At 47.3% G+C, this 26492-nt stretch overlaps 1 protein-coding gene across 2 annotated transcripts; it reads left to right on the forward strand.

The window, feature by feature from the left end:
- Positions 1-62: 62 nt before the first annotated feature.
- Positions 63-26316, forward strand: LOC108920636 (fibronectin-like). Of its 2 annotated transcripts, XM_018729538.2 has the most exons (46): positions 63-364; positions 1423-1548; positions 1870-2007; positions 2108-2239; positions 2620-2757; positions 3432-3590; positions 3848-4027; positions 4413-4595; positions 4725-4901; positions 5831-5986; positions 6081-6209; positions 7174-7311; positions 8589-8710; positions 9388-9556; positions 9733-9909; positions 10896-11024; positions 11289-11378; positions 11454-11648; positions 12538-12816; positions 12966-13229; positions 13342-13436; positions 13585-13753; positions 13963-14049; positions 14384-14575; positions 15464-15736; positions 16791-16982; positions 17314-17403; positions 17535-17801; positions 17976-18092; positions 18177-18341; positions 18470-18625; positions 18748-18861; positions 18993-19262; positions 19366-19553; positions 19817-19904; positions 20171-20350; positions 20605-20694; positions 20898-21086; positions 21206-21295; positions 21876-22318; positions 22666-22804; positions 22912-23073; positions 24036-24161; positions 24417-24523; positions 24813-24926; positions 25499-26316. In XM_018729538.2, exons 1-46 carry the CDS (start codon positions 214-216, stop codon positions 25565-25567), a joined length of 7404 nt encoding a protein of 2467 aa, XP_018585054.2. In that variant the 5' UTR covers positions 63-213; the 3' UTR covers positions 25568-26316. The 2 variants fall into 2 exon arrangements, with proteins under 2 accessions (XP_018585054.2, XP_029112637.1); XM_029256804.1 differs by lacking the exon at positions 15464-15736.
- Positions 26317-26492: the final 176 nt, after the last annotated feature.

Consider the following 26492-nt stretch of genomic DNA (forward strand, 5'->3'; position numbering starts at 1 on the left):
GTTGCCCCAACCCAACTCAACCACCCCCCCCCGCGGTGATAAAAGGGCCCCGCGGAACTGCCCCCGTCCCACTCAGAGTGGCCGCGCTGGAGGCGTCGTGTCGCTCGGGGACCCCGCAGCCTGAGCCGCTTCGCGCACCGAGAAGAGCCGCAGCTTCGCACGCTGCGCTCCTTGGGATTGTACTTCGCTTTGCTCCCCGAAGCGCTCTAAGAGATGGGCGCTGCTCCCGCGGTGCGCCTCCTGGTGGCGCTGTGCCTCGGGCTCGGCTGCGCTGTCCGCTGTGCGCCGGAGACGGGCGCCCGAAGCCGCAGACAATCGCAGCATCAGGTGTTCCCGTCGCTGGAGGACGCCTCCCTGTCGCGCGGTGAGTGAGTGTTAGTGTAGCGCCTCGGAGCGCAGAGTAAAGCGGGTCCCTCTCGGGCTGCTTAACCCATGACGTGAAGACCTCAACTTAAGTTTTTTTTTTTTTTTTTTTTTTTTTTTTTGCAGACTTACATTAAAATCCTTTTATTTATTTATTTATTTACTTACTTATTTTATGTTGCGACGGACTGGCGTCCCGTCCTGGGTGTGTCCCCTCCTCCCAGCCTTTCGCCCTGTGTTGCCGGGTTAGGCTCCGGCTCCCCTCGACCCCGTATGGGACAAGCGGTTCAGATTTATTTTATGTTTTTTCAGAATCAACTTTTAAGCACATACATCTTTTTTTTTAATGAAATGAATTCATTCTCTACAGCCACTGGTTTATTGTCCGTTATCAAATACTGCACCGTTAGATACTTTCTACTTGTGTTGAATACCATATAGGTGTCACTTAAAATTCACAATTTCCGACCCCCAGTATTTTTGTGTAACTCTGTAAAGTGCTGTTGTTGATGTTTTTGGACTCCCCAACACCTTAAAAATGTGTACACTCCTGTAAAAATACTTTTTTTAAAAAAAAAAAGCACAATGAAACACCAGTACCTAAAAAAAATACACGCACACACGCACACACACACACACACACACACACACACACACCATCTCCGGTCGCGGGGGGCCGGAGACTAACCCAGCAGCACAGGGCGCAAGGCTGGAGGGGGAGGGGACACACCCAGGACGGGACACCAGTCCATCGCAAGGCACCCCAAGCAGGACTCAAACCCCAGACCTATCGGAGAGGTGGACCTGGTCAAACCCACTGCACCACCGTGCCCCCCCTGCCAAAAAAAAAAAATATTTCAACAATTTATTCTAAAATAATTACATAAAGTGCTGTTTGGAATTCAGTTTTCCCACCAAGAGACTGGACACTGAAGCACATTGAAGAAAAATGAGTTATGAAATTTTCCGCCAACATGCGGCACTTGACCACGAACAGATCCCTCTGTTCGTGGTCAAGTAGGGGGTTAATGTGTTGTCTTTACTCACTTCTTCCTTCAGACGGATGCGTTGAAAATGATCGATTTTATACAATTAACGAGCAGTGGGAGCGCTCCTATCTGGGCAGTACGTTGCTCTGCACCTGTCACGGAGCTGCAGGAGTTAAATGCAAAAGCAAACCTGCAGGTGAGCTTCTGTTCCCATCAGTGCGTTGACTGCGATGTCACATTGTAGCCAGTGACAGCTTCCCACATCTGTGTGTGCCTGTGTGTGTGTGTGTGTTTGTGTGTGTACCATCACCTCAATCACTCACCCCCCTGGGGAACATCCTGATTCTGGCCTGGTGTTGGGCTCCATTCTTTCCCCTCCTTGCTTTGCCGCTGATGGAAGAAGCACATAATTCATTTCCCAGCTGTGCTGCTTGTGTCCTCGCTGCACTTGTGTCACATGCACCGCTCTCTTGTTTTTTCTGATGAAAGAACCGACTAACTCTCGGCTATCCTGCAGCCGAGGAAACGTGCTATGATAAAATAAACGTGCGGTCCTACCGCGTGGGAGAGACGTACGAGCGGCCGAAGGATTCGATGATCTGGGACTGCACGTGCATCGGCTCCGGAAGGGGCAAAATCAGCTGCACCATTGCAAGTGAGTGCAGTGATGAGTGCGTTACGCACTTTCTGTGTGTGTGCGCCCATGTGCCCATAAGCGTACTGTATGCTGAGCGAGCTCTCCCTCTCCCCCATAGACCGCTGCCACGAGGGCGGCAAGTCCTACAAGATCGGAGATACGTGGATGAGGCCCCATGACAGCGGAGGCTACATGCTGGAATGTGTCTGTCTGGGCAATGGCAAAGGCGAATGGACTTGCAAACCTGTGGGTGAGAATCCAGGGGAGGGCCCGACTCTAACATATTACTTACCATTTTCACCGTAGGAAACGGTGGCCAGCCGTGACGCTTGCAGTTGATAACATTTCAAAAGTGCACCGTAAGCCTTGCTTAGAAAGCATGTACCAGTGAAGTAGAAAATATTTTACCAGCTTGCAAATATTGACGAGACTGTGTTCCTGGAGCCGCTGCTAAATGGGACATGGAGATAAACGGAAGCCTGTTGCAATGCTTCTTCTTCAAATATGATCAATCAATCAATAAGCGCCTTTCCGAGAGCGTTCCTGTGCCGAATCCGTGTAATCCGTTGGTCGGCGCACGTCGCTCGCGTCCAGTTTCGCATTTTAACTCCGCACCTCTTTCCTCCCAAGCGGAGCGTTGCTATGACAACTCCGTGGGCACATCCTACGTGGTCGGTGAAACCTGGGAGAAGCCCTATCAGGGATGGATGATGGTGGACTGCACCTGCCTAGGAGAGGGAAACGGCCGCATCACCTGCACCTCCAGAAGTAAGCACCCGCCGTGAGCCGCACGCTGCGGAAGGACGTCTCAGTGTCAAAGAGTAGAACCCGTCCGGACGGGATGGAACCAGGGTTCTGCCCGTGGAAGCGGTTAACAGAAGTTATTCAGCTGCGTGACAATGGGGAAAACTCAGTGGTCGAAATGCTGATCATCTCAAACATCTCAGCTTTTGCTTGAATTTTTTTAAATGCTAAGCGCTTGCTGTTTGCCCCAGTGTTCAGTTTCTACGGAGAATTTCTTCAGAATTTGCGGTGACACCACCCACCATCTCATGTGTTTTCTCACATACTGGGGTGGCGGATTTTCTTTCCCCTCCGATGTCTCGGCGTTACAGAGCGGCGTCCGGTCACGCCTCGATGTCGTCATTCCACGTGATGTCTGCAACTGTCTGTCTTTAAGCAGCTGGACAGGAGTGAGGAAATGACCTTATGAGGGAGTCGCTGAAACGCTGACGCCGTCAGCTCAGCTCTGGGTGTGTTAAACCAACCCATGGGCTTACTGCTGACCTTCTTTCACCAAACAGGGAACTTTAGGATCCTCAGATGACCCGGCCAGTGTGGAGCAACTGACAATGAGTTTGAAATGAGAGGGTGTGCCGATGTGTTGTTGTTCGCCGTTGAGCGATTCCGCCCGAAAGCTTAGTTTTTCCACCGTGTCACAGATCGCTGCAACGACCAGGACACGCGGAGGTCCTACCGCATCGGTGACACTTGGAGCAAGGTGGATGCCCGCGGGAACGTTCTGCAGTGCCTGTGCACTGGGAACGGACGTGGCGAGTGGAAGTGCGAGCGTCATACATCCCTGCACACCAGTGGCCCGGGTAGGAGACCACACCCTCCACCCCATCAACAGTTGCAAGGGTTCCTTTGGGCATTTCTCTTCCAGCGTGCTCACATTTATGAGTCCGTGCATTTCCCTGTGGGGCTTCTAGGAGTTTACACAAGAACAAATGTTCCTTCCCCACGTCCTGAGAATCACCGCAATAACCTTAGACTCTGGGTATTAAAGTCACCGATGTTTTGGCCCATTCAAGAAGCAGTAGGGTTCACCAGTGCGATTGTGTTTTATGGAACCCAGGCACCAGCATCCAGCCATTCATCTACCAGCCGCTGCCCCATCCCGAGCCCCCCGTGGAGGGCACATGTGTGACAGAATCGGGTGTTTCCTATTTTGTGGGCATGCGGTGGATCAAGACCCAGGGCTCCAAAGAGATGCTGTGTACCTGCCTGGGCAATGGCATCAGCTGCGAGGAGTGGGGTCAGTCTTTCCTTAGATTTATCTTGCCTTTACCTGATGTTCACCTGGGTCCAGCCTTCTTTCAGAGCCTCTCAGTGAGTCAGTGGGCAAAGTCTCTCAGCTCTGTGGCTGTTGCAGGAGGGGCTTGTCTCCAGATTTTTTTTTCCCTTCATGTACCATTTGTTCTACTTTTATGGTAGTTTCCATGGTAAAACAGTTGGGACATTGTTGGCTTTTTCATGGATATGTCATTTATGTAATGTAAGACCGCGGAGGCTCTGGCTGGTCATCGATGACCTCTATCCAGCATATTGTGTGGAAAAGAAAAGGCATATTAAGACACAACTGCCTGGAGCGTGATGTGTTTTTGTTGAATGTTACTGTTTGCGTGCGTGACATCACACAGAGGGCCAGTCGCAGGTCTATGGGGGCAACTCAAATGGTGAACCCTGCGTGTTCCCCTTCGTGTTCATGGGGAAAACCTACTACTCCTGTACCTCCGATGGGCGCACCGATGGCCAGCTGTGGTGCAGCACCTCCTCCGACTATGAGAGCACCCACAAGTACTCGTTCTGCACGCAGAAGAACGGTGAGCTGAGCAGCAGAGGGTCCATCATCTGATCTTGTCCATCGATCATTGCTGTACTGACATATTTCTGAACGATTTTTTGAGTGCGTCCTACATCGACAGCGCTTCCGTTTTTGCCCTTGTCTCCAGTGTTTGTTACCACCAGGGGAGGCAACTCCAACGGAGCTCTGTGCCAGTTCCCTTTCATCTATAGCGGACGCAACTACACTGACTGCACGTCGGATGGTCGCCGCGATGGCATGAAGTGGTGCGGCACAACCGTCAACTACGACAGAGAGCAGAAGTTCGGCTTCTGCCCCATGGCTGGTGGGTTCCCTCTTAGGCCAGCTGAGGCACGCCGCTCTCCCGTTGGCTTCTCGGTTTTGCACAGGCTCACCTACAGAGGAGACACATAAAGAGAGACTGCTGGTGGGTCTCCATTCACACCATTTATTTCTGCATGGAGTCTGTGCTTTAGTAAGTTGAAAGACCCCTGTGGTTCTCCTACAGATGTGCCAGTTGAAGCACATGAAGTACATGAAATACATGAAGCGGGTGTGTGAGACTTGTGCTGGGGGGTTTCGCATGACATTCGCACAACACCCCTGGGGATATGCAGAGCAAGGATTCTTTGTTTTTGGAACAAAGGGCTGCAGAGGAGTTGTAAATAGATTTGGCTTGATTTCTAAAAGGCTCGGTGGAAGTTACTGGGGCTGTTAAGTACCGAGACCAGTCAATAGCGGAGTTAAACTCCAGCTGTTATTACAATTGGGCCACTGGGTACAAGAGCTTGGGAAATGATGCTGTCATGTACATTATGGAGACAGTAGGGCCTCTGGTCCTGTCTGTCTGGCTCAGCTCTCCATATTGTTTAACCCCTTCAGTTCTGACTTGTTGACTGCACGCTGTGTTTTAAGGTGGCAGATTCACAGTACGTTTACCTTTTTTCTCATCATACCAACTGACTCTTCACGTATTAATTTGCCGATGAAGCCTTAGACATGAGCTGATGACTGACGTCATGTCTGTAAACAGCGAGTGATCCCCTGTTTCTCACTCCCCGATTTTGTTCTAATGGTGACAAGACTTGCTGTCTGTGACTGTTCTGTAAGGAGCGACTTGCTACCCGAGACTCCCCCGCTGTCTCTTATTCTGTTTTATGGAGAATGACTCCTGATCTGCAACTTTATCCGCTCAAGAACTGCTCTGTATCTGCGATGCTCGTATGTGAGGAAGTTCTGTGACGCTCCCCTCAGCTCACGAGGAGGTGTGCACCACCAGCGAGGGTGTGATGTATCGTGTCGGTGACCAGTGGGATAAACGCCATGATCTTCTGGGTCACATGATGCGCTGCACGTGCATGGGCAACGGGCGTGGCGAGTGGAGCTGCATCGCCTACTCCCAGCTCAGAGGTGAGGGGTCATGTCGGCTGTGGGTAGCGTACCCATGAGCACCGACGCGCTGACATCGTGGCCACCTGACCCGCCGTTCAATACTTTATCACAGATCAGTGCATTGTGGATGGCCTAACCTACGACGTGAACCAGACCTTCACCAAGCGGCACGACGAGGGCTACATGATGAACTGCACCTGCTTCGGCCAGGGCCGTGGGCGCTGGAAGTGTGACGCCATTGGTAAGCCAGCAGCCTGTGATGTTCACGTTGTATTTACCGTGTCCTTTCCATTATTCGCATTTTAAAGTCGTTCTACATTGTGAACTTTGTGTTTGTGTGATAGCTGTTCTTGACATTTCACAAATGCGTGCTCTCGCCTCAATACCATTGTTCTCCTAAATGGCGTCCTTTCCTTCCCTTCCGCCGGGTTTGTGATTTCCTGCAATTCTTCTGAAACGGCTCGGCTCGGTTGTTCCGAGGCCTCGTCGTGAGGACCCCCCCCGCGTGTGCCGCCTTTCGCTTTGATCGAGTGCTTGCTGAGTCGGCCCCCATAATGGAACCCACCGCTTAGTTAAAAATCGCTCATTTCAGGTTCTGTGGTGTGAAATGTTTAAACAAGTAAGCAAAGTAATAAAACTGATGGCAACTGCATTGCAGGTGACACCTGGGCACGCCACACGAGAAAACTGAAATATGTCAAAAATATTCGGATATATGTCCAGCGCATCATCAAGTGCAAATGTTGACAAATCGACATTATTTACATTAATATTTACATTCATTCATTTATCTGATGCTTTTCTCCAAGTGTCTTGCAGTGTTAAGCTACTTACTATTATTTACCCATTTATTCTACAGGGCAATTATTTATTCTCTAAAGCTCTTTTCTGAGTAAACAACAGATGTTAACCAGGACCATTTGCAGCTATGGTTTCACTACATTGTACCGGCTCAATCTCAACAGAGGCAAAGCAGTAACCACAGTGAAACAGTGTAGTCTCATGTCAACAGTGTCACTTTAGCAGTGTAATCCCAGCACGGTCAGGATGACCAGTGCAGTTTAGCTGTGCTCGTTCAGTATTGTCCTGCAGACAACTTGGATGTCGCTCTGCAATCTCATACAGACAACTGCAGTGTAGCAGTGTGGGCTCAGCACTGTCAGTACACAGTTTCATGGCACGCTGCTCCTGTTTGCTCTCCTCAGACCAGTGCCAGGAGCCTGAGACCCGGGCATTCTACCAGATCGGAGAATCCTGGGACAAGCTGGTCCGTGGCATCCGCTACAGATGCTACTGCTACGGCAACGGCAAAGGGGAGCTGAGCTGCGAGCCCCAGCATCCGGGTAAGCATGAGCGAGTGCTAGAGAGCAGGATCCCGTTTTCCAAGATGCCGAGAAACCCATCATCACTCCAGAACTTGAGCCCCTCCAACCCCTTCTCTTCAGGATTTCACACCCTGTTGGCATTGAAGGGTAGAGTTTGATGGCCGTGGCACTAACCCTAACCCTAACGCTAACCCTACCGTGCCTCCTTTAATTCAAATTTACCCAAAGTTTTGCCGTTAGCGGGTGCTTACAGCTTTCCTTGGAGGTGTTGTACACAGACATTCTGTCCCAGCAGGCAGGAAGGCTTTATTGGCTCATCTTAGTGTGCTGATCCAGTGGAAGAACCCACCTTGCTCTGCTAGACACATGCTATTTTATGTACAAGTGCCCTTGTCGAACTGTAGTATTGATGTACTCAGTGCATTGTTCATTCAGGGGAACACAGGCCATGTTTCACCCTTTTTTGGGTAGATCTATGGACAGGAACATACTGCTGTTTATTTGAGCTGGACACCACTCGGTGAACACCCCCCACACGCTAATCGAGTCAAATGGTGGGGAACATGTGCTGAAAGGCAAAATGCATTTCATAATAATGTGAAATTAAGGCTCAAAACAATCCATCTATTTGAAGAGAATGTCTAACTGTAATTGGGGCAAATTGAGACCAGCGGCGGTAGAACCGGTGGAACACTGTGCTTACTGCCCCCACCTCCCCACCCAAACGTCCCAGCTTCTCCCAGCCCCCAGCACTGTGAGCAGACCTCCATCTGTGCAGCCACTCTCTGAAGTCTACAGCAGCCCCTTGTAATCACATTTCTTGCACAAATAAACTTTGGAAAACCCGTTTGGAATTGACTACCAAGCTCTGTTGAGTGTCTCTGGAAGGATAACTCACTTAGACATTTTCGTCCTCTGAGGCTCTGAGTAAAGGTTGAACTCAGTCTGGAAATCCACTGCCAATAAAATACTTTGACTTGTGTTTTGGAATAGAAAGTTGGAAAACATATGTCGGCAGCTCCCTTTCCCCCTTTAGCAAAAAGCCTCAGATTTTCTAACCAGTAGTCATTCGAGCACGTGTTTTCATTTCACAGCTGGCTACTCTGGTTAGGGCAGGTATGCTCCTGCTGTTTTCTGGACAGACACACCGTTGTATTGCTTCTGTAAGAGTTGACTTGATTTTATATGTAATTTATAATTCTCAGAGTAACAAACATAACCGGTCAACCAAAGGTGATCCATAATGTACCGAGCGATTGAAATCAGTGATTTTTCTGGCTGTTTTCCCTTATCAGGTGGCCAGCGTCCTGTCCATGTGATCATCACAGAGACTGGTAACCAACCTAACTCTCACCCCATCCAATGGAATACCTCTCCATCCACCCACATCACCCAGTACATCCTCAGGTGGAGACAGGTGAGCGTTTCATCTTGCTGGGGAGCAAGAGAGTTTGTTCGAGACATCAAGAGAATATCCGCCAGAATGAATGCGAGGGCATGTGACTCACAACCCATTCTGAACCTGGCCGCCTTTGAACATGATTCTCTGTCCAAACAGAGGCTACGCAAACATTTACTGGAAGGTTTGTGCAATCAGGAGAATGTGACCAGGACAGCTTGTGCAAGCACACGTTGATGAGGCCATGTCCTTCAACTCAGTGCTTCTCCACACAACCCTAGCTGCCATAACAAAAGGTCAAACAAGTTCTTGAGCCCAGTGCCTAAGTCAAATTGGTTTAGTTCTGGAATACACTTTAAGATTTATGAATGGGAAATGAACTTTAACAGCATTTTGGAATGGTGGGCGATTCATCTTTTGCCATTTTGCTGGGATTTTCCTTTAAAAGCCAACAAATTGCTTTCACTGGCATTAGTGGTTGTACTTGGATGAAACGGGCTTTCTCTCAGGTTGTGAAACCAGTCCGGTATAGCAAATGGGCTTCAGAACTTGTGAAAAGAACGATTCCTGTAACGTGAGATTTTGTCTCTCTTTGGTCTCTAATACTACACTCAAGCACCTCAAATCTGTAGATATTACACCATTGCTCAGGGAATCTGTAGTCAGATTCTAAGCATCACACCCACATTTTACAGAAACATGTTTCAGCACCCTGGAGGGAGGTAACCATCCCAGGCCATCTCAACTCCTACACCATTGCTGGACTCAGATCTGGTGTCACCTACGAGGGTCAGCTGATCAGCATCCTTCGTTATGGGCCGCGTGAGGTCACCTACTTCGACTTTACCACAGCATTTGGCTCCTGTGAGTGCCCCTCTCTGTGTGATGTTTTCTCAGTGGGTCAGCTGACTGTGGGTTAACCAGAGCTTGCAGAGTGTTCGTGTTGGAAGACCTTCTCAGAGTTTGACTTTAGCTTATACATTTCACGTTCTGCGATTCTTGGAAGGTTATTAACATTTGAACTTCAAATCCTTCTGCAGTGGAAAATAAAGAGGGTGAGACCACACCGCCCCCTCCGGTGGTGGACATCTCGGAGTCGGTGACGGAAATCACATCCAGCAGCTTTGTTGTGTCATGGGTGTCTGCCTCGGACACGGTGTCTGGGTTCCGTGTGGAGTACGAGCTGAGCGAGGAGGGAGGACAGCCCAAAGTCTTGGGTGAGGGTCCTCTGACATTATTGTTCACCCATGGTTTACCCACTGGGTCCTCATTCCAAATGGTTCAGTTAGGAATTTTTGAAGAAACAAATATTTTTCTATTTATTTTAACTGAATTTTATTCACCCTTCTACCTTCTAAAATTTCTATCTGTTGCTAATGAAAAGCCACCTTTACTTCTGTTAGCTGGCAGCAAAATGCAGTCACGAATAGAAACAAAAGTGCAGGACCACCTTCATTTAACTTGCTTCAATAGTGTTTACAGGCTAGGCTCCAGACTACCACAACCAAATATTAGGATAATTGGTTATCAATAGTGATTGAGTATTTTTAATTGAGTATAACTATATCCCAGATTCTTCCAGAACCTGGTTGCTGAAGAACCAAAGGATGTCTATGTTAATGTTCATTGCTTGTGCCTTAGTAGTAAAAGTTACTTTTGGCGTCTGAGCAAAATGAATTATGAACTGACTTCTAATTCCAATAGCGTTTTTTTTTAGCTGAGGAGCCAGTGTATACATCATTTATGTGTGTTTCTTCGTCATGGCAACCTGGTGAAAATTTTCAGTATCTTTTCATACAGTATGTATCAATAATGCGTAAAATGTACGTTTTAATTTGTGTGTGTGTTACAAATACCAGTTGCAAATTTGAACTCTGTTGAGATCGCTTAAGGGTTTTGAGTGAACAAACTGAACAGAACAAATATTGATCATCTGAAATTGCCTCATTTTGGAGAGTAGACTCAGCTCGTGTCTCCTCACTGGTCTGTAGCCAGATGCCACAAAGTTAGGTAATGGTACATTTTAACGCTCTACAACAATTACTTCTGTAAGTGAAGTGTTCTCAGGACCTTAAAAGGTGAGGAAGGATGTTAGTGAGTTTAGACACTGCAGGATTCCTTGTATTTCATTTTGTTTAACATGCGTGAGTTTTAGAGAGTCTGTTTCACAGTTGCGTTTGCTCATCGATCTTGGTTCTTGCAGAGCTTCCCCGCACTGCCACCTCTGTCAACATCAACGACCTGCTTCCGGGACGCAAGTACACGGTTCAAGTGTATGAGGTGACCTCTGGGGAGAAGGGCAACCTCATCCTCACCACCACACAGACCACTGGTGAGCCTCCTTCCTCGCCCAGGCACCGCACAGCGCAGGTCGCTCAAGCTCTCCTTGCTGTCCCCATCGGCATTGTGCAGTTGTTTACCAAGAGTGCTGTCAGTTATCTCCCATCAAGAAGCTACAGAACCAACAACTTTTTCCCCAGTTTTTTGCTTTTCTTCCATTTTATTTATCCTCTCTGCATAGTAACCATACAATCGCTGTGCAGCATCATTTGATTTGATTTACTTGACTGATGTGTGATGCTCCTGCATTATCCAGCTCCCGATGCCCCAAGCCAACACAAGGTGAGCAATGTGGGAGATACATCCATCATGATCACCTGGTCCAAGCCCCAGGCCCCCATCACAGGTGAGCTCTGTCATGCGTGTGCTACTCATCTTCACGGAAGTGTTCCTGTCTAACTGTCCGCTGCTGTAAACACAGGGTACCGTGTGGTCTATACCCCGTCTGTGGAGGGCAGCAGCACGGAGCTCACCCTCCCTGACACGGCCACCTCTGTAACCCTGAGTGACCTGAGGCCAGGCTCCCTCTACAACGTCAGCATCTATGCCGTGGAGGAGAACCTGGAGAGCACACCAATCTTCGTGCAGGTTCCAACGACTGGAGAACCCCTGCCAGGTATTCACCAGCCTCCTGCTCACCTCCACCCTCTCAAACCTCCTGACTCAGCCCCCAGTTCACACCTCAAATCACACTTCTTCTGTCTGCTTGGACATTTTAGCAGGATTGATTGTTTAAGAAAAGGATCTTGAGAAATAAAGCCGCTGTACTGCACAACAAGTTAGAAATTATTGAAGGTGGAATTCTTGGAAGAAGTTGCATTTATCCTGAAATGAAAGGTTTTATATGAGTTTTAGCTGTCCCAGACTAACAGACGGGAGTAGGAGGAAGTGCAGAGGCCTGATTGGTGTGCCCCTTCAAGGTCTGATGGGAGCAGGGATTGCGTTTCTGTTAACTCCTCACGACCCCAAGTTCCCTGCTACGGCACTTCTCTGCATTTTTGCTCTCGTGTCCCTCACTTCCCTCCTTGTGTGGATGATTTGTTGACAACTTGTCCAGCTTCTGACTCACTGTTCAGTGTCTACAATGTGACAGGTCTGCTTCCTGCTGATCTATCACTCCCTAGGGCTCTTCAGATAGCTGGTTCTGATACTTTGCAGTTGTTTTTCTTTAAAAGAATGCTGCGTCAAAGCCATGAAAGAAATAAATCAACCTGTTTGTTAGTCTCCTTTTATGGGAGTTGCTTTCTTTTCCGTCTTACTTTTTCCCCTGCAGACTTAAAGAAGTCCTGTTTGAAGTCCCATGGCCCCTTTCAAATGGATTCTGTTACCACAGGACTGAGGGGACCCATTTTTATTTACACAGCATAGTACTCCCTAAAAGCAAGATTCCCTATGTTTCTAGATTTGGAATTGGGGCAAAGCATAGAGAAGTGTGACTCTGCCAGTGGTGTTGGGTTAGGCCAACATAGTCCAGTAACGGGTATCTAACCCTTACCTTCCCACAGAACAAGTCCCATCTCCAACCAACCTCCATTTCTATGAAGTATCTGACACCAAGATCATCATCACTTGGGTGTCGCCATCAAGCGAGGTATCAGGGTACCGTGTGAACGTGAGGCCCGTTGGGCCGGCTGGTACCCCTCAGAGGGATTTCAATCTTCCTACAAGCAAGAATACCTTTGCGGAGGTCACCCGTCTTCAGCCTGGGACTTTGTACCGTTTCCACATCTACTCCAAAAAGGGATCTCTGGAGAGCAAACCGCTGGTTGGGGAACAGGCCACCAGTGAGTAACAGTCTGCTTGTTGTGTTGACATATTTATGGTGTGTTTTATCACAACAAGCAGGCAAATGTAAAAGTCTTCATGATTTTGGACCGAGATGCTCTGATCCTTCTGTGAGTCTGGTGTTGTGACACAATTATACCACCAACAGAACCGGATGCTCCTGCCCATGTGCACTTCTCCAACCTGACGGAGGACAGTGTCCTGCTGATGTGGGTGGTCCCCAGGGCCATCATTACAGGCTACCGGCTGGTTCTCACTGCAGAAGGCTCCAGTGCCAAGCGTATAAAGATTCCTAATCGGCAGTCCCAGTACACCCTGCTGAACCTGCTGCCCAACACAAAATACATTGTCACCTTGCACTCTGAGAAGGGTAGCATGCTCAGTGAGGGTATCGAGAGTGTCTTCACCACCTGTAAGTCCCTCTGCAGTGTGAATTAGTTCTTTACCCAGAAACACTGTTTGCATTGCTGAGAATGGCAGCCATTGGAAAATGTGACCAACAAGCAGATCTGTTCTCCATCCAGTGCATCCCATGGGAAATGCTCCTCGTTTCACCACTGATGTCACAGACACCTCCATCATCATCACCTGGACCCCTGTCCCCACGATAGCCTACAAGGTGACACAGCTTGTGGTTTGACTCCCACTTTCATGGCTCACAGCCATTTTTGTTGGTTTGTGCTGATGAACCGTCACCCTTGAGCAGCGCTCCTCTGGCAACCTTTCTCATCCTGAAAACAACTCACCTCTGACCTTTCATCACCCAGCTGTCAGTGAGGCCCAGCCAGGGTGGTGAGGCCCCCCGAGATGTGATCTCTGAGTCAGGCAGCATCTACATCTCTGGGCTGACTCCAGGGATAGAGTACACCTACAGCATCCAGCCTGTCATCAACGGCAAGGATCACGGCACCCCAGTTACGCACCGCGTCTTCACAGGTAAGGGGAAACATCCATCAACATCAAGGACACTCCTGACCGCAGGGAATCCGCTGCCTTTCACTTCACCAACAGTACGATTTCCAGAGATAGACTTTATGATTCAAAATTGGACATTTATGACTGATTATGAAATACTGCTGCAGGTCAGGTATTTTTATTGTGGCCACTATGTGTGCTCTAATTTTGTCCCCCTTCCCTATCTTTAGCTCCGTCTCCCCCCACCAACCTCAATGTAGTGACCAACCAGCACACAGGCGAGCTGACTGCCCACTGGGATGAGACCCAGACACCTGGTAAAAAATAACAGCATTCATTTTAAGTCACTTTGGAGAGAAGTGTCTGCTAAATGAATAAATGTAAATGTAAACAAGGCTACACGTACTCCACTCTTTACCGAAAACCCATCTTTGTAGCATTAACATCCTCCCTACGTTTTGGTGTTGTGTAACTAATACCTCTTTTTCCTAACACAGGATGTCTCAACAGAATAAATTATTTGTTATTATTTTGTCCTCTTAGTACTGGTGACAGAATATATATATATATTTTCTGACCTTGGCTTGTGATGTTTCCTTCAGTGCTGTTAACAAAAGTCTTAGTATTACTTCCTCTGTCTCTACTACCCAGACATATCAGGGTACCGAGTGACTTGCACCCCGACCAATGGCCATCGTGGGAACTCTCTGGAGGAGTTTGTGAAGCCAGACCGGACCTATTGTGTTCTGGAGAACCTGAGCCCAGGCATTGAGTACAATGTCAGTGTTTACACGGTCAAAAACGACATGGAGAGTGTTCCTGTGTACACCACGGTCACCCAAGGTGAGTTTGGACAAGGGTGTCAACCTCTTGAGACAAATGTCCATGACGAAGGCAAGAACCCGGCAATCCACCAACGCAGTCCTCGTCATTTATCCTTTTTTCCATGGGCACTCCACTTTCTTCCTGGTCCTCATTAGTCGTTTTATGCGCGTAGGCCGTAAAGCTGTAGCCAAGACTTGCTGACGTTAAAGCTGTGGAAGGTCCTGAAATGTTCCAGAACCACGCTCACGGCAAAAGATTTATTGGAGTATTAACCAAAGCATGCTCCATTAAGTTGATCAGTCACAGCCTCCATCCACCTGGGGATATTGGGAAAAAAAAACTGTCACGTGTCTGCTATAGGGTGCTATCTACCCAGGAACCCACTTTTGCGACTTACCAAAAGCCCAAATGACAGCATGTGATTCTTTCAGTCTTTCAGTTCCTTGCACTAACATGGTTTTACACTGTGTAGGCCTCGCTGAGGTTTCTTGGCAAGCTGTGATGAAAAATTTCTCAGCTGGCATTTCAGTAGACTGCAAGAAGCATTACTTGGAAAAGGTGTAAAATCCTGCATTAACGCAGAATGGCTTTTCGGTTGTAATCTTCAATACAAAAATCCGGTGGAACGGCTGGTAAAATCGTATCTGTCTGGAGTCCCAGTTTTGTTGCTGGCAATTAGAAGCTTGATTGGTGCTTAACATTTTTGATTTGTTTTCATGTGTGTTCACTTTCGTTTATTAACCTGTTGAAAATTTAATTCAACACATCACTTACTTTGTGCTTCTTTCTACATCTTCAGTGACTCTGAGGGGCTCATGTAATTCAAAATCATCATGGCTTGTGTGTCTGTGTTTTGTGTTTTTTGTCTTATCCCGTGTACGGCCTCCTTGCCTGCTAACCTGGTAGATGTGCCCCGGCTAACTGACCTCAGATTTGTCGATGTCACCGACACCACTATCGGCCTGAGGTGGACTCCATTAAACTATACCGCTGTCACGGGCTACCGCATCACGGTGGTGGCAGCTGGGGAGACGGTCCCCATTTTCGAGGACATTGTGGAGCCCACCACAGGGTATTACACCGTATACGGACTGGAGCCTGGCATCGACTATGACATCAGCGTCATCACCGTCACTGAAGGCGGACAGAGCGAGCCCACCACACTCACACAGCAAACTGGTGAATGCCCGCCTTCGCAGTCTTGTGGGGGAGGGCTTCCGAGGAGAGAACGAGCAAGGGGACACGAGAGGGCTGGGGTTGGGTGGCTGGAGGCAAAAGTTCACATTTTACTTCTAGTTTTAGTGTCAGTCCTCAGAGTGTCATAAAAAGTACTTTTACTTATGACATCACCAATGTGCTCAGAATAGAAAATGTGCAACTGCACATAGTTTATTTTCCAGTTTGTATAAAATGTTAAGGATACCACCTATATTTTATTCCCACGGAGCATCCTTTACCGGGGGGATTTGTCTTGAGCTTTTTTGAGAATTGTGCGGGTTGCTCCCTCTAAGGAGCACTTTTACACCACCACTTCAGTACAAGGTTTGCTCAAACAGCAGACTGCTTTTCTCCGGTTGACATCCTGGAAGCAATAAAGTTGCCCTGTATCGATCAGATTTTAAAATGTATGATTTTACAGCGAGTCCTAAGACTGTCTAACCCACTGTCTGTGGGCCACTGGACTAATTTTTTGCCAGTAACCCACTTCTGATTGACTGTAGCTGTGGCCCTTCAGGACTCTGTCACTGTGAGGACAGCCTGACATGAGCCCTATTAGTGTTCCATTTCTTCATATGAGTAGCCCATAGGGTTATGAGGCTGTAGGGTCTGGTTACTGAGCTACGTGCAGCCAGAGGCCTGAGTACCAGGGTCTGCTCTGGTCTCGCTGTAGCTGAGAGGCCACTCTTCATGACCATATGGTCCTGTTTTGTAGAAGCCTCATTTTCTCCAAGCGCTTAACTGGGCTAAAAGGTTCCTTCAACACACTCCAAAAGCTGGAGCTCATTTTGTTTCATTTCATCTTACCGATCCAGGACCAATATTTTCCACTTTTTAAAATACAGTAAAACCCAAGATGAGTCTTGCTCTCGTGCTATTTAATTAGGTTGTTTAATATGTTAACTTCATTTCTGCTTGGGTTTAGGTTGGATGAGTTTTAACCCTTTTTTTTTTTTCAGGCTACTTATTGTACCTCATTCACTCTCGCTCAGCTGCACACCTTGTTTCCCCTTAGTTGTTCCTGCTCCCACTAATCTGAATTTTGGAGATGTGGGCCCCGACACTATGAAGGTGTCTTGGACAATCCCAACGGCCCCCAGGACCACTGACCGGACCCGCTTTATCGTCCGCTACTATCCTATCAACAATTATGACGACATCAGTGAGCGTAGCGTGGCCGGGAACAGCAACAGCGTCCTTCTGCAAAGTAAGGTTCCTGGTTATTTTACTAGCCGCTCTCACTCACCTAGTGAGTCTCATCTAAAACACTGCTCTTCAACCACATTCTGGAGGGTCACTTCCAAGAGGTTTTAGGGAACCACCTGCCTACAGCCACTTAACACTGTAAACTCTGTAAATTTAGCAGCCATTTAGCACATTTACAGCAAGTCCAGTTCATGCTAATGCAAAGAAAGCTGGAAAATCATGTGAACTTAGCTGTCGAGGACAGTGCGTTGAACAGCCTGAATGTCCATGAAAGATGGCCTGTAATGATAGATGAAGTTGATCCCAGCTTAGTGCTCATCTTCTCTCTATAGACCTGTTGCCAAACACGGAGTACCTAGTGAAGGTGGTGACTGTATATGAGGATCGTGAGAGTGTACCCGTCACAGGTACTCAGAGGACAGGTGAGTTTGGACAGGTGACGACTGAGTCATTTCTGTGAAGGAGATATTTCCAGGTACCAAAATGTAGCTCTGATGGGTTCTGTATTCAGTTAAGATCTCTCTGCTACTTCTTCAACACTTTTGTACAATAGCTCTGGATTCTCCCACGGGCCTGGACTTCTCTGAGGTGCTGACTAACTCCTTCACGGTCCACTGGGTGGCCCCTCGTGCTGTCCTCACTGGCTACCGGATCCGCTACCAGATGACCAGTGGTGGGCGTGCCAAGGAAGAACGGCTGCCCCCGACACGGAACTACTTTACCCTGACTGGCTTGACCCCCCTGACGGAGTACATCATCCACATCTATGCTGTTAGCGGCACCAGGGAAAGCCTGCCCTTGGTCGGCCGTCAGTCTACCGGTATAACCCTGTTTGGCCATATTGTGCCCTAGTTTTGCATAGGCCACTTTTGACAGGGACCTCTATGGTGCTTTCAGAACTTTCCCTAACAAATAATTATGGACTTTTAGCTCCATGCTGCTCTATTTTAACCGAACGCCTTAATTCGAACTCAACTTTATTCTCCCTCTACAGTCAGTGATGCTCCTACTGACCTCGAAGTGGTCTCTACAACTCCCAACAGTATCACCATCCGTTGGGATGCTCCCCCCATCATGGTCAGATACTACAGGATCACCTATGGAGCGACAGGTGAGATGACCTTATCCCCATCAGTAGGATTTCCTTCTGAATGGATGACATTGTGTGCTAAAATACCAACCCTCCCAACCCCAGGTGAACATGAAACGCCCAAAGAGATCACTGTACCTGGCAGCTGGTCTTCCACCACCATTGAGGGCCTGCAACCTGGAACTGACTACACCATCACCGTGTATGCTGTAACAGGGAGGGGGGATAGTCCTGCTTCCAGTACTCCTATCTATATCACACACCGAACAGGTACCTAGTGGTCTTCTCCATTAAAAAACATGGTACAAATTAGTTTGTTTTTTTTTTCTTCTGTATTTATCACAGAATGGCAAAGCTGAAATGTGATACATTGAATTAATGATTGGCTTCCTTTATAGATATCAAATCTCCTACTGGGATGGAGGTGAAAGACATGAAGGATCAGACCATTACTGTACGCTGGAGTGCGGCTCAAGGACCTGTCACTGGATATCGCGTCACTGGGGTACCAAAAAATGGTGAAGGCCCCTCCTTCTCCAGGGTCGTTCCTCCTGGTAGGCATCTGGACAAGCTCAGTCCTTGACATGTGTCCTACAGCTGGCATCTACTCACACACAGGTCCAGTGTTCCATGTTGTTCAGAAACTGCTCTTATGATGATACACTTTACATTACAGACCAGACAGAAGTCACTATCTCAAACCTGATGCCTAACATTGAGTATGAGCTGAGTGTGATCGCAATGGGTCAGGATGGAGGGAGTCAACCTGTTGTACAGTCGGCAGTCACCAGTGAGTAACTCCACGTGAATATCATTCTAAATATTACCCGCAATCCCAGTTGTTCAAGACATTAGTGTTTATCAGTGTTGAAGAACTCCTTAGAATTAGTGCTTTTGGTAGAGAGACCATTTCCTTTGCAGCTTTGGACCATCCTAAGGATCTGACCTTCTCCGATGTGGATACCACCTCAATGAGGATCAACTGGGAGAGCCCTGAAGAGAGAGTGACATCCTACAGGGTGTTACTGCACAGCGCAGAGGAGGGAGAGCGTGAGCTTCATCCCGCACCCCATTCTGAGGATGAGAGTACCGTGTTGCGCGGACTGCATCCTGGGACTGAGTACACAGTTAAGGTCATCGCCATGCATGGCCGTACACCCAGCCCACCTCTGGTGGGGACGCAGGCTACAGGTGAGACTCATGCATATATGCATGTGTGAATAGCTAGACACTAAATGTTCTTTGCTGCTCCACTGAATGAGATCTAAGGTTTGCCTCTTCCTCTGTTCCACAGCCCTTCCTGCACCCACCAAACTGCAGTTCACTGAGGTGGGTCCCTCTACATTCACCTTAGTCTGGCATCCTCCAAATGCACGGCTGACAGGGTACCGTGTGGTAGTCAACCCCAAGAGCAACAGTGGTCCTACCAAAGAGATCAACTTGGCCCCTGATCAAACCCAAGCCCTGGTATCGGGACTCATGGTAAGTCACTGGTTAGTAACACGATATATGCATATATGTTCAACTGTACAAAAGTTGACTGTAGATTTTCTTAATAGTGTTGTTTAGCAGTTGAACAAATTTTAGAATACCTGACGGTTTGCTCCCATGGGCCGCAGGAATCCCCCAACCAGGAAAGTCTATGGAGCCCCATGCAGCAGTGATTATAATAGGGACTTAAGGAATTTTGCTTAAGAGTTAGTTGTGTCCCTCCCTGATGCTGTCACCTCTGTTCTCCGGTGTAGATTGCCACCACCTATGAGGTGGAAGTATACGCCCTTAAGAACTCTCTAACCAGTCGACCGGCGCGTGGAGAGATCACCACCACAGAGAGTGAGTCATTTATGTTAGAAAACAGTGATAGGCCTGTATTTATGCATTTTCTTATTTTTAAAATCATTATCTAATTAATTTAGGACACATTATCTAGAATGAGTTAATAATCTCACACTATTGTAGACAGGCTCTACAAGAACCTCTGAAGAGCCGTGTTTATCTAAACAAGACTAGACTTATGTCACTTTACCCGAAAAAAAAAAGTACTTTAAACCTACAAAGGTATAGTCCATGGCTCTTTTCATTTGAACCCTCATCTGCAGGTGTCAGTCCCCCTCGTCGTGTGCGAATACTGGAAGCAAAGGACTCTTCCATCACCCTCACCTGGCGTGCCAAGACAGAGCCAATCTCTGGGTACCTGTTTGAGACCACACCCATCGGTGGAGTCCACTCCCCTATTCGGACAACTATCTCAGGGGCGGAGCGCACCCACACCATCTCAGGTAGTCTTACATGCAACCCGGAAGACCGGTAGAAAGACATAGTACACAAACTTAGAGTATGATGGTTACTGGGTCAAGTCCCATAATGGGACATTAAGTCTTAACCTGAGTTGCTTTAGTAAGGTATGAGTATGCATAAATAAGCAAAATTGCAAGGTGATCTACATAAAAGTGTCAGTTTATTGACGGAACAAAATTAAAAAGAGGTGTCAACTGCAAGGCATCATTTGATGTGGTGAACTGTTTTGCCACAGGACTGCAGCCAGGAACTACGTACAACATCAATATCTACACCCTAAACGGAAACATTCGCAGCTCTCCCTACATCCTCACTGCCAGCACAGGTACCTACTTGTACTTCTTCTTTTTCTTGCACTACAGCCTAAAGTCACATGACCCGTTTGATTGTACCCTGAAATATTTGAGCAAGGCTTGTCATTGGACAGTAACAAATGGCACAGTGTACCACAAGTGTGTGGATACGTTGAGCTGTTGAGCTACTGAGCCACTGCCAATATCTTTTGTGCTTTTTCATGTGTTTCTGCAGCCAAGCCAAACGTTGATTCTCCCAGAAACATCCGTTTCACTTCTTTGACCCCCTATACGATCAGCTTTACCTGGGAGCCACCTCACACCCGCATCACTGGCTACATCGTCACGTACGAGGAGTCAGGAGGATATCCCCAGGAGCTGATCCCTCGACCTCATGCTGGCATAAGCTACTCCACTATTTCTGGTACACAGACACATCACTGCTAGACTTTTCAAGATACCAACCAAACAACTTCATTAGTTTTGTAAATTGAACTTTTTTGTGCCTCTGTGTGTTACATGTGGCTGCTGTTTCACGTGTAGGTTTGAAACCTGGGACTGAATACATCATTAAGGTCTTTGCCGTACAGGACACCAAGCGAAGCATACCTCTCGTGGGGAAGGCCAGAACACGTAAGTGTACATGCTGAGACGTGCCCAGTCACATACATTGCTTCTCATATATACAAACCCCACCAATACCACCTTCAAGAAAAAATGGGTTTTAATGTACTGGGAGCCTTAGACATGAACATTTGTAAAGTATCACTTCTGTCCAAGGAAGTACCATCAAGTTGCGTCCAACTCCTAGTGACCACTCACTTGATTTCCAAGGCAAGGGAGAAGTAGAAGCAGTTTGCCTTCTTCACAGCTGTAGGGTGCAAACACAGGCAAGAATCATGCAGACTCTGACACTCTGAGCTGGATTCAAACCCTACGCCCACCAAGCAGCTCAGAAGCTTTGAGACACAAGTTTTACCCAATGTGCCTTCATGAACCTTTGTATAACAACCCAAAAAATAGCTCTGTCATCAGATTCATTAGCTCTGTTTCAAATGATGCTATATTTTTGGATACCAAACTCAAAACAATATTGTTAAGAATTTTAGAGCAGCTATTCTGTTTACCTAGCAGTGGATTATCACCCTCCACTGGCAGACTCTGCCAGTATTGGTCTGTCTAACTTGTGCTCTCTATCCCTTCTCTCTGCTAGAAATGGACTCACAGCTGTCAGTGCCTCAGCTTCCCATTCCCCACAGGCCTGGTCCTGAAATCCTGGATGTACCGCACACTGTGACTCCCGGTGATGGTGGCAACAACGGCTTCCTTCCGCTGGACACTGGTGGTCAGGATAGGTTCAAACATCAGGGCCAACACATCTACACAGAGGAGGACCACAAACATCTGAAGGTCCCGAGCAGCCGCGAGTCGCTGATCTACATCCCAAGGCCAGGTCCTGATGGGACACGGGTTCCCGTGGTGCGGGCCAGCGACGTTTCCGTGCCAGGCTTCCCCTTCCAGTTTGGAGGGAATGACACCAGACTGCCCCAGGAGGCTCTCACCCAGACAACCATCTCTTGGGAGCCTATTCAGCACACCTCTGAATACGTAGTGTCCTGCAACCCCATCAGCAGCCTTAATGAGAAGATGTTCCAGGTGAACACACACAGCAAACATATACACTGCTGTAAAAGCGTTGTGTCTCTCAGAGTTCAGGGAGCAGTTTCTTCTGAAATCTGGAACGAAAGCAGTTTCTTGGAAACAGTGGCCTAGACCTTCAGATTTATACTCAGGCAGAATATTTAACTTACAAGCAACAGAAAAAGAGTTCTGGGGGGAGATACCAAGAAGTAAAATTTTATGTAATATATTTTTATACACAAATTGTTTCGAAGTTTTCCAGATGAATAAAAGACTAGAAGAACCTGGTTGCAACTGATCGTAGCTAAACCTCCTGTGTACTGGGCCTAAAATTTCTGAGATGCTCTCCTCCATACATTCAGGTCAGCTTGCCAGGAACTTCCACCAGCGCCATGCTCATTGGCCTCACATCAGGGGCCTCTTACAATGTCCTGGTAGAGGCTCTGCAGGGCTCCAATAAGCAGAAGGTCCTGGAGAAGATCATCACAGCAGGCAACACTGGTAAATGTTCCCTCCGTCTCAGTGAGCTTGGTTAAATTAGTGCAATTTTCAGTTAAATGAAATAAATTTTGAGTTATTTGGTTAAATATCAGTTTCTTCTTCCACAGTTCCAGGGGGCATCCCCTCGAGCAGCGATATGTGCTACGACACGTTCACAGCCACCTACCACGAGGTGGGCGCTGAATGGGAGCGCATGTCTGAGACGGGCTTCAAGCTCTGGTGCAGATGCCTTGGTCTGGGCAGTGGCCATTTCAGATGCGATTCCTCCAGTGAGTGACTCGTACTTCCCATCAGGCATCTCGCCCCGAAACGCAGCTCAAGCCCTGGCCGTCCGAATCCCAGGAGGGACAGTCAATCATAAAACTGCTGTAGCAAAAAAAAAAAAAAAAAAAAAAAAACTAGTTCGTCCACTTAAAACACAAATTACAAACCATCGTGTGATTTTTGATTTATGTCAGAACACCACCTACTAGGACAAGCGGTATCATAAAGCTACAGGAACATGTTTGCATGAACTACATCCTACCCATTCCATCTTCCTTGCTCCATACTTGTGAATTTCAAACTTGGAATTGATTGAAAGATGTCGGAACTGACACTTTTCAGATTATTTCTGGTTCTTTGGAGACTCGGTGATCAGGCACAATAATACTTTAAGATAGTTTCTCTCCAGATGTTAACCATGAGGCAGCTGCTCATTTCTCTTCTGCCCACCGAAACTGCTCCAAAAGTAACACGTGTCTCCTTCTAGCACACTGACACTGGCTCTTATCAGTATTATTCACCAAACTGTCTTCATTAAACCTGGTCAAGGACTTAAACACTCACGTATCTACTGGTGGAAAATTTCAAGTAGCAGGAGTCTTATTCTGGCATTTCTAGAACATTCTAGTGTGGTGCAGTGTCACATGGAGGAGCAATAAGTGCAAGTAAATTTAAGAGAGAAAAACTGAAGAAATATAGTAGGATACAGTAAATGTGAAACATCTATAGTAGGTATGATTGAGTAAACAAAAATAAAAACCACCAGGAAACTGAAGTACATCACAGACTTGCTGAGATATAGAACCCTTTTCATTTGTATCTTCGTGAGCGAGGTCATGGATCACTCATCCCATGATGCCACTGTGTGCATGGAGAGGAGTTTCCATGGCCAGGTATGCACAGGTAACCCTGAAGAAATCGTTCCTTGCTGAAGGTCCACACCATCTCTTCCCCTCTTCCTTCACAGAGTGGTGCCATGACAATGGTAACAATTACCGCGTTGGTGAGAAGTGGGACCGTCAAGCTGAAAACGGGCAGACGATGACCTGCACCTGCCTGGGCAACGGGAAGGGCGAGTTCATGTGTAACCCACGTAAGTGCAGCTCTGCATCGATTTTCCCCAAAACTCACCGGCCATAGGACTGATCCTCATTTACAGGATCTGTCTCTTCCTGTCGTTGCTTCATTGACTTTTAAAAATCCCGTTTAGAAGTTTGTCAAACACTGCACTTAAACTTTGTGACATTCACCGTTTCAGTGCTGGCATTACTGCTACCTGTTCATATAAGGTTGCCATTGGCTCATGGTTGCTCTTGGAAAGCTTTGCCGTTTATTTTTGCCTCCGCAGATGAGTCCACCTGCTATGATGATGGTAAGACGTACCAAGTGGGGAACCAGTGGCAGAAGGAGTACCTGGGAGCCATTTGCACCTGTACATGTTTTGGTGGACAGCAGGTAAGACTTTTTCCTTCTCACCTGGCAAAACATCACCCTTCAAGCATGAACATACGGCAGTGCATCAGCAGCTGTGTCAGATAGCACTTCAGGCAGGGGTGTGTGTGTGTGTCCGCGTATCCAGTGTAAGCCACCACAACTGATGTGGGAACATATCACAGACATATTGTGGCAATTTGTGTGAATGAGAACCACACAGACGTGGCTACCATTCCAGGCTTAAGCCAGGTGTTCCCTGTGTGAGAAGACTGACCTTTATGCTTCCACACCCCCCCCCCCCCCCCCCAAGGGCTGGCGCTGTGAGAAATGTCAACGCCCAGGTGGAGACGTAGATGCAGATGTGGTGCAGCCTGTGCGCTCCAACGCTTTTGACCGCTACAGGGACAACAACCAGCACAAAGTGGTGAGTTCCTTACACTTTCTGGATGGAAGGCAGGGAGCAAGAGCTGAGGTACTGCACGTGCACGCACACACACGCACCTTTGTAATAACTAAGGTCTGCCTTCAAGACCCTACATTTGTGTTAGATCAGTGCAGAAGCAGGTGTTTATTTTTTAAATAATTTGTACACCCTTCTTTAACCCCGTAAGAAGCATCCTTTGACCATGCGCTGCAGTCCCCAGTTTCATTTTAAACCTCATCTCACCTCCAACCCATACTAGACAAAAGCATTTTACTAAAATACTGTAACATAGTAATTACAGCCACTCACAATTACAGGACTATTGGACCACATCAGGTTCAGTCACCTGGAGTTAAGCAGTGGTGAAAACTAACATAGAACCTATGTAAGAAATCCAGGAAGTATGAGTGCTGAACGAAACATAAAATGAAAACATGTACAAGCTGTTTAACTTTTTCAAAAAGTATGAAAATTGCACTATAACAATTAACAATTAGCTAATTTAGATGCTTGCTGCAACTGGTGAATTTAGGGTCTAACATGGCTCGCTAATGGGAATTTGCATCCTACAGAAAATCCAGTGCCCCATTGAGTGCCTCCAACCAAGATTCCTTGCAGACTCACAGAACCCCAGGGAGTAAACTGAACTTGACCCCCAACTCCACCCACAGTTCATCTGGTCAGGGCTCCAAATTGGAAGTTCAAACCACTGTCAAGCTGCTCTGCCGTCCACCTCCTGCCTTTAACTAGCACCTTGTACACAAGACCACCCTCATGCTCATTTCGCACCTGTTGTTGTCCTGGTTTTGCTTTGCTCTTTCAGATGAAGGCTTTCCTTGCCACACATAATATTAAGAATGAGGTTGAGAAACATTTCAGGAACACATTATCTTGAAAACATCCAGAAATTGGGACAAGGGCAACTGTATTCATGCCCTCTGCACCCCTCAGACTGTCAGGTTATCCCTTTGTCTACCTGTAAGAGAGACCTACTACCTGAACTGTGTTCCTCTGTGCTTGACATTTCCTGAGACATGTTACTTTCAGGCTCCCTGTCCCATAGTGCTGGATTCCCCCCTGCTACTATTGTACTTTAACAGAAAATTCAAAAGATCAAGCACTGCTGGAGGAAAATGCAGGCTGAAATAGCCCTCATCTCCCCCTGGAGGTTACCCCATAATTATTCATATGGGTTTAGTGTTTTGGGTGTCTCAGTGCCAGGTGCCTTGGACACAGCTGAACATAATGACTGGTATTAATACTTACTGATTTTTTTTTTTGTGGAAATTGTTCCATTCTGTCTTTCCAATTCTATTTTTATACTGTAGGTGCAATCATAACTACTGTGGACAGAAAATTACCTTTTTAAATAAAGTTTTACAAACAATTACAAAGTGTAACAGTTACTAGACTATAAGGTGTAAAGACCTGACATATCAGAATTTAATCAAAATAGCAATCTATCCACCAACCTCTCCCCAATAATTGCTCTTCTAGTTAGGAGTTAGAGTGGATCAGGTACGTTTTAGATTCCCACCTAGAGCTCAGTAACAGGCACCAGTGCTA

This window comes from Scleropages formosus, chromosome 12 (genome assembly GCF_900964775.1).
Source record: "Scleropages formosus chromosome 12, fSclFor1.1, whole genome shotgun sequence".
Lineage (NCBI taxonomy): Eukaryota > Metazoa > Chordata > Actinopteri > Osteoglossiformes > Osteoglossidae > Scleropages > Scleropages formosus.

What these genes read in the sequence shown, in the direction of transcription:
- LOC108920636 (XM_018729538.2), top strand. Translation starts at nt 214, where the DNA reads ATGGGCGCTGCTCCCGCGGTGCGCCTCCTGGTGGCGCTGTGCCTCGGG. An exon ending in GACTGGAGAACCCCTGCCAG is followed by an intron (nt 11,649 to 12,537) that starts GTATTCACCAGC and finishes ACCTTCCCACAG; the next exon opens with AACAAGTCCCATCTCCAACC. An exon ending in CGTGGGGAAGGCCAGAACAC is followed by an intron (nt 21,296 to 21,875) that starts GTAAGTGTACAT and finishes TCTCTCTGCTAG; the next exon opens with AAATGGACTCACAGCTGTCA.